This window comes from Galeopterus variegatus, unplaced genomic scaffold (genome assembly GCF_000696425.1).
Source record: "Galeopterus variegatus unplaced genomic scaffold, G_variegatus-3.0.2 Scaffold10150, whole genome shotgun sequence".
NCBI classification, from domain to species: domain Eukaryota; kingdom Metazoa; phylum Chordata; class Mammalia; order Dermoptera; family Cynocephalidae; genus Galeopterus; species Galeopterus variegatus.
Genome location: NW_007736261.1, coordinates 2,760 through 10,296, shown reverse-complemented (window position 1 = coordinate 10,296; position 7,537 = coordinate 2,760). Strand labels below are relative to the sequence as shown.

Below are 7,537 nucleotides of genomic sequence, written 5' to 3'. Positions count from 1 at the left end.
AAAAAAAAAAAAAAAAAAAAAAAAAAAAAAAAAGATTCCCTCTCCTGGAGCAGGATGTGGCCCCACGCCCTTCCCCGTCCTCCTCGGCTTTCTCAAAGGAGAATCGAAGGACCAGTGGCTCTGGACACATCACCACTGTAGGAGAACTACAGAACTCAGCGGCATACAACTCAAATGCACTTTTAAAGGTCCTACTTTAGACCACTAGTTATTGGTTTCTCAGGCAAGTATTTTCTTTACCCCGACTCCCATCCTTCCTCAAGAAAAAGGAAATAAAGAACATGGCAGAGCAGCACGGCATCAGCAGAGGAGGCTGGCCTTAGAGGGCCCACTCAGTGGTCCACTCTCCCCATGGACTGTCCTGCCTGCAGCCCCCAGCCGCCACCAGCCACCCCAGGCCTAGGAGCTGTCACCCACCTGTTCATACCGGGAAGGTTACCCCAGAAGTAGCGGGCCCTGTGTGCGGCTGACACTTCTTTGGCGTCAATCATCACAGGGTTGGACTATAAAACAGGAGATAGTTTAAAGATGAGCGAAGAAGGAATATTAAATAGTGCTGGTAACTCTGCTGGTTTAGAGCCTCACAGCCTCAAAGGCTCTTCCTTCTCTCTCAGAAGGCCGCACACTGGGACAGTATGAAGCCTCCAGGAAAAGCTGGAATTAAACCTAGCCACATTTTACATGCTCTCACTGGAACATTCTAGACCAGCACTGTCCAGCTGAACTTTCTGCAATGATGGGAACATTCTCTGTCTGCACCGTTCAATACAGTAGCCACCCACTCACTACAGGCAGCTGTCTTTTATATCATATGAGGCCAGTGTGACTGGGGAACTGAATTCTCAATGTTAATCAAAGCGGCCACACATGGCTGATGGCTAACCTCATTGGACAAGCAGCTCTAGACTACCCAGAGGCTTTAAGAAAGCTCTAATGCATGTGGGTGTGTTCACCACACATCCAGATTATATGCTAAATAGACGCCTGCTCACATCTAAAGTCAGAACACCAGCTTGAGGTGTCACTGACCCCAACACTCAGAAGCATGGGCTCAAGCTCCCAGATGCCCCCCACCTCCCAGAACACCTCTGGCAGAAGTCCTCTGTGCATGGCTCAAACCTGGCTCAGGGAGAAGGGGGACTCACATTATAGGGCATACAAACTGAGATAAGCCATGTTTTCTTCTCAGGTGCCATGAAGTATCCACCATGGTGCCAGGGAGTGAGGACGAGCCATTCTGGTCAGGGAAAATTGATCTTGGCACCTGAACGGTCCCCGCAGTGTGAAGGCCACATGGAATCCCTGACCCCAGGAGTCTGGCACCCCACTCTACTTAGTGACAGTCAGGTCCTTCAAGCCCTGATGTCCACACCCACAATACCACCTTAGAGTGAGACCACTGGCTCTTTCCAGGGTGGGCCTCTACCACTGTTTCCTCCCTTTCTATTTGGGAAGGCTGGAGCTTCCCAAACAGGCCCCTTGCAAAGCAGAAGTCACCAGTCCCCAGCTCCACAATGCAGATGAGACAGGGATAAAGCAGCAGTCCCAGGTAGAAGCCATTAGTGAGCTGGCCAAACCAAGGTTGCTGGCTATACCTCGAGAAATCGTGAGATGTCCCTCTTGTCACTAACGCCCATGGCCACCACATTCTCAAAGAGCCAGAAGAAGGGGCGATCATCTCCCTCCTTGGGCCGCGCATCATGCAGGAGGCGGTAGAACTCAAAGAAGAGCCGGCCAGTGCCCTCTGAGAGGTCGGAAGAGAAAGCCATCAGCTGGGGCTGTCTGCGTAAGACAGTGGTGTGGCTCGGGCACAGGGAGGGCAAGGGAAGACAGGATTGTTGGGAATAGCTGTCCCAGGGCAGCAATATCCAAGTGCGGAAGCACCAGCTCAGAAGGTGGCAGGGGTGAGGACAGCACCTACCGTAGAGTCCCTTGCGGGCAGGGTTGACGATGGAGAGATCGTTGCAGGGACTTCCCCCAATCACCAGATCGAATGGGCCCCACTCCTGGATCTGGGAGGATAAAGGTAGTGTGATGGGCCTGCTGTGCAGGGACAGAGGCACAAGGGAAGAGAGAAAATGATCTGTGAACTTCGCAAAAAAAAGTCCTCTGGCACAGGAGAGAGGGGACCCACCTGCTCTACCCTCACTGTGCAGCCACCTGCAAATCACTGAGACTCTCTGGGCTCAGCTTCCTAAACGATAAGTGAGCAGACCCAACTGGATCATCTCTGAGGCCAGCAGGGAAGCCAGTGTGTGCCAAGTAGGAAAAGCAGCTGCTCAGTGGGGCAAAGCAGTCCAGGCAGTACTTTATGCTTGGAGCACTTTAGGTAGGGTGTCTGGGTCATCTGAATATCCCCCAAATGCCCTTCAGGATTCCAGAGCTTGTAGACCCAGATAAATGGAAGGGCAAGACCGTGCCATAGAGCCCCCCAGAAATGGAGGCTGGCAAAGCTATTCACCAAAGGCACTGGGAGGACAGGAACCATGCTCCAATCCAAAGCACTCTACTAAAAAGGGTGCCCAGGGAATAGCCAGAGTCTAAAAAGGCAAGCTCCCAAATTCCCATTTTTAATTTGCCTACTACCATTACCTTCAACACAGAGGAAAATTGGAAGGTAAGGAGGAAGAGAGGCTGGGGGAAAGGGTGAAAAGGAAAAGAGCAAATTAACAAAATGAAAGGGGGGGCTGCCTCCAGGAGCTGAGTGTGCGGGGGAAGAAGGCTGGCCACCTCCCACAGCGCCGACATACATGCTTCTGCGTGACGCTGCGGACGTCCCCGACGTACATGATCTTCCCCTGGTGCCGCACCATGCCCACCGTGATGGAGTCCTCGCACACCTCCGAGGCAATGTAGCGGTCCACCTGAATGCCCAAGTCCTTCAGCACCAGGAGCCCTGCGCCAGGTGGCAGAGATCACTGTCATTCAGGGCCATCTCTTCGGCACCACCATCTTAGCAGGTGAGACCTTGGCCCAGCCAGCCACATGGCACCAGCTGCAGGCCAAGCCCCACCCTGCCCATGAAGCTGCCTTAATCCTTTTTCAATCAAACTGGTAGATCAATGCTGAGGCTGTTTCATATTCGTTTGGCCTACTTGAAAGACAGTCAAAGCTGCGGAAGACTGACCAGATCAGTGGTTTCAGCATACAGGGAGAAGAGCAGCTGACTATTTTGGTGGCTTTTTCTTGGGTATTTCCACATCTACATCTTGGTCCTTCCTCAGTCATGTCTTGCTGCAATTCTACCCTACCCTTCCAGGCTGGACCTAAATGCCACCTACTCTAAAGAAGGATTCATCAATGCCCCACCCCACTCAATAGTGCCCTAAAATTGCGTCCCCTCCTCTGCAAGCCCCCAGCACTTGGCACCTGCACCTCATTCTCACTTCAGCCCCTCTCTTCGACTGCAGATGGTATGAGGTCTCGTCTTTCCTCCTGGGCTAACTGACTACACTGGCTTCCTTACCATGACCCCTCCACACATGCTCGGTGCTCAGCCGAGGCAAGGCAGCAATCAGAACAGACCTCCCAAAACGTCAGGAGAAACAGGTACAGCAGCACCATTTTTACTGCTCCCAACAGAACTCTCTACCACAGAGCTTGCATGGCCTCTTAGGGTGACATGACTTAAGAAGGCCTCAAGGTTCTAGCCTGAGAAACTAAAGCTGTAAAAGAACTTCTCCAGGTCTACAGAACATCCAATTGAGCTAAGAGCAGAAGACAAACATCTGGCCTCAGATGCCACCCCACCCTCACCGTTTGGCCGAGGTCCCCCGGCTCAGACTGCTGATCTCCCTCTGGTCAGGTGAAAACAGGTTGTACGGAGAGCTGTTCCTTCCTTAAGGACTGAGAAGCCCGGCCTTGGGGCCCATGGAGGAGTGCATATATGTCAGTACATCCTCTTGAGAGGGCTTTCTGGCAGTGTCAAGAGCCACATGAAAAACCAGTGCCTACACAGAGACCTAGCATTTCCTACTAAGAGTTTTTCCTAAGGAGATAATGGTTTAAGTACATAAAGATGTGTGTATAAGGATGCCTGCCACAGCATTGCTTATAATAATGAAAAAATAGTAAATAACTTAATAGGGTTAAATGAATTATGGTACTTTTCACTTGAGGGAATCCTACGCAGAATTTACAAATAAAGAATATAAGCTCTATACTGCTTGAAAAGAAAAAGTAATGATAACATGATAAAAGGCAAGGCAGGTTACAAAACTATGAACATACCACCCTCTTATTCAATTTATCTGTATATGTATGATTACATAAACACACACGCATAGGAAAAAACAAAAGGCAATACATCAAAATGTTAGTCATAGAATTACGGGCAATTTAAATAGCTTTCTTTAGATTATCTCATTTATAATTAAAACAACACAATTGTATACGTTTCTCTTTTGGTCACGAGTCTGTCTTTCGAGGCTTGTGAAAATCTTCTATTAATCTCTGATTAGTGACTGCTCTTACCTGTTACAGAACCTCCTTCACTGAGGGAAGTGCCAACTTGACAGGCTGCTTTACCACTCCTTTTACTTTTTATTTTTGGCCAAATCCCATGTGCATAGACTGCACTTAACAACTGCAATGTTAACAATCATTTTGTTTGGCCAGAGTTTTACACTTATTTACTTACACACACACACACACACACACACACAGAGCTCCCCCATCCTCGGAAAAGGAGGCCAGCACCTCTCAGGACCTGCACCACTCACCTGTAGCAATTCCATCAAAGAGAGATAGCACCCGAATGGGCTTCCTCTTCTCAGCTGGTACAGGTGGGTAAACCTTCGGAGGATCCTAAGCAGTAAGCATAACAGGCCAGGTAAATGCCCAGGAGTGTCCCACAGATCCTCACCCAGGGCTGGCCCTCCCAGCCAACTATGGGAGCACGAGGCTTTCTAGACCCGCGCGGCTCAGGCACTCTGCCCACGGCCCAGGCCTCGTGAGCAACGGTAGCGCGAGGCCACGCCCTAGGCCCGGCACTCACAAATTCCTGGTCATGGTTATTGGCGAAGAACATCTGGAGCCGAGAGGGCCAGTCGTCCCGCCGCCGCAGCAGCCCATAAGTGCCCTTGTGCCCGCACATGTAACAGTTCCAGGGGTCTTCCTTAATGGCCGCCTGGGCAGCCCCTGGCCCCACCAAGAGATCCACACACTCCACGCAAAAGCACCTAGAAGGAAGCGCAGTGAGCAGGGGGAACTCTCAGCCCCCACCCAGGGAGGCCAAGGTGTGCCACCTGGAATGGAAGCACTTAATCCAGAGCATAGCAGGGAGCAGGCGGGAAAGCCAGGTCCCAGGCAAGGAGGGAGGGGACCCTCACCTGCAGCAGTTGTTGTTCCCACACATGAGCACCTCACGCCCCCCACAGCAGATGGTGCAGTAGGACTGATAGCCGTCGTCGTCGTACTGGTACGCACACTCCAGGAAGCAGTTCTGGAGAGCAGCACGGAGGGTCAGAGACCACCAGAGTGGGACCCAGGGCAGCCAGGGTAAAGGCAAGCTACGAACCCGGCCTCTTGGAATCTTGACTCAGCCCTGGAGACATGACCCTGCTACCTGACCAGCCAGGGTCAGACCCAAACCACAGATCTGGGAAGGGGACACCTTATCAGGAACCAAAGAGGTGCCAAGAGCAAGGCCAGGGAGGGAGCTGCACCCCCACCATGTCTTCCCTGCAACCCTGGGCTCCCGATGGCACAGCAACCCACCCCCTTCATGCTGGTGACACTGAGAGCCCTGCCCACACGTGGGGACTAGAATGAGCATTAGGGAGGAAAATAATCTTTCAGAGTAGAAAAATAAGAGCAGGCCAAAAGCTTGAAGCCCAAGGGCCCATTTTATTGGGACTCTCTGCTTCCAGAGTAAACCTTGAAGTCTACATCACACCCTCTAAGGTGCCAACCCCTCCAAGCCCACAGGGGCGGGAGGCACAGTCAGCCAGGGGGCCGAGGGCCACCCTCAGCTGCACCTTCCCAGGGGGTGCGCCCCTACCTTGCAGTTTTGGCACATCCCTCCGATGAAGAGAGGGTGCTCCAGGGTGACGTTAAGGCTGCCACAAGAGATACAAATGTCTGGAAAGCAGAGCAAGTGGAGCAAGCGTCACCAAGGGCCCCCCGCCCTGGGCCAAAGCCCCGTACCAGAAAAGCTGCAAGAAAGGGGTGTGCTGGACAAGCAGCCAAAGAGAAGTCAGAAGGGAGCCCAGTAGGGCACCCCATGGAAAAGGGAGGCACCACGGCTGGCCATCTCAAAAGCCCATTCATTGCTTAGAGAAACAATGCCACCATGTGGGAGCAGAAACCCACTCCTGAGAACAGGGGCCTGGCTCTGCAGGTGTTCCTGGGGATGTCCTGGCCCCCGGTCCCTTGACCCCAGTCCTCCCAGGCCCTGAAGGCACCAAGCCAGACCATCAGCATTAGGCCAAAGAGGCAGACAAGGGATGAGAGAAGGTGAGGAATGGTCAAAGGCCAAAAGAGCATCTTCAGGCAAGTTTAATCAAATCCTTTTTTTTTTTTCGTGACCAGCAACGGGATCGCAACCCTCGGTGTTGCGCCCGCACCTCGCTCAGCCAGTGAGCGGCTGGTCTGTACGTGGGATCCGAACCCTCGGCGGGAGCGCTGCTGCGCTCCCAAGCGGCGCACTGTAGCAGTGCACCACCGGGCCGGCCCCGTTTAATCAAATCCAAGAGGGGCCACCCTTCCCCGACCCACTGGGGTGTCCCAAACCCTAAAGATCAATCAGCCCATGCCACTGATGGGAAAGCAGAATCATGGCACCATGAAATGGACAGTTCACGAAGCAGGTGGTGGGACACACAGGACAGACCCCATCACTGAGTGTCAATGTCACAGGGCCCCGATCCCGTTATTCAGACCTTCCCAAGAACCAATGCTATGCTGCACCCTCACCACACCAGGAGCTAGGTCTCCTGCCTGTCCTAGCAGCACCAGGCCCCCAGGCTGACTCACCCTCGATGTTGCGGCACTTCTGCCGCACCTCGTACACCAGCCGCTCTGCAGAGGGGAGGAGAGCCAGCATCAGAGGAGGCCACCAGGGCCACAGCCCTCCTTGGAAGGCCAGCCTCCCGGCCCCATGCTCCAGAGCCAGGCCAACTACCTCTTGTGCGTTCATCAATAATCTCCTTGACCTTAGGCTTCTCCGTTGTGCTCTTTCGGGGCTTTTTGGCTGGTGGGGGTGGTGCATAGGCAGCTGCCTCGGGCTCAACCCACATGTCTGTGTAAACTTCTTTGTAGGGATTCTTCTCCTCTGGATCAAGAAAAGCAGGTAACAAGATCACAGTAAAGAGGCTGACAGGGAACTCTAGCTCCCACCCCTCCTCTGCTCTACCTACACTGGGTTGCAGCTTGGTCCCCAACTTGTTCCTGCCTCCCCACTCTCTGGTTCCAGCAAGCCAATGGAGAGCCCATCATTCTGAAGTACCATCTCCTCCCACATCTGCTCAACACCATAGGGAACTCGGTAAGAGGCTGCCTGTCCCCATGCTCAGACGCCATTCTGGATCTGATGGAT

At 53.0% G+C, this 7,537-nt stretch overlaps 1 protein-coding gene across 1 annotated transcript in view; it reads right to left on the bottom strand.

Annotated features, from left to right (window-relative positions):
• The window catches only part of LOC103609826 (DNA (cytosine-5)-methyltransferase 3A), an 11,531-nt gene extending 4,262 nt beyond the window's left edge, over nt 1-7,269 (bottom strand). The window contains exons 1-10 of the mRNA XM_008594102.1: nt 7,124-7,269; nt 6,976-7,020; nt 6,002-6,081; nt 5,331-5,443; nt 4,997-5,180; nt 4,722-4,806; nt 2,751-2,896; nt 1,922-2,012; nt 1,596-1,744; nt 418-503 (exon numbers count right to left, since the gene is read on the bottom strand). Of these exons, the coding sequence (XP_008592324.1) occupies nt 418-503; nt 1,596-1,744; nt 1,922-2,012; nt 2,751-2,896; nt 4,722-4,806; nt 4,997-5,180; nt 5,331-5,443; nt 6,002-6,081; nt 6,976-7,020; nt 7,124-7,238 (1,094 nt within the window). The 5' untranslated portion in view covers nt 7,239-7,269. The remainder of the gene's footprint in view (nt 1-417; nt 504-1,595; nt 1,745-1,921; nt 2,013-2,750; nt 2,897-4,721; nt 4,807-4,996; nt 5,181-5,330; nt 5,444-6,001; nt 6,082-6,975; nt 7,021-7,123) is intronic.
• Between the last annotated feature and the right edge of the window lie 268 nt (nt 7,270-7,537).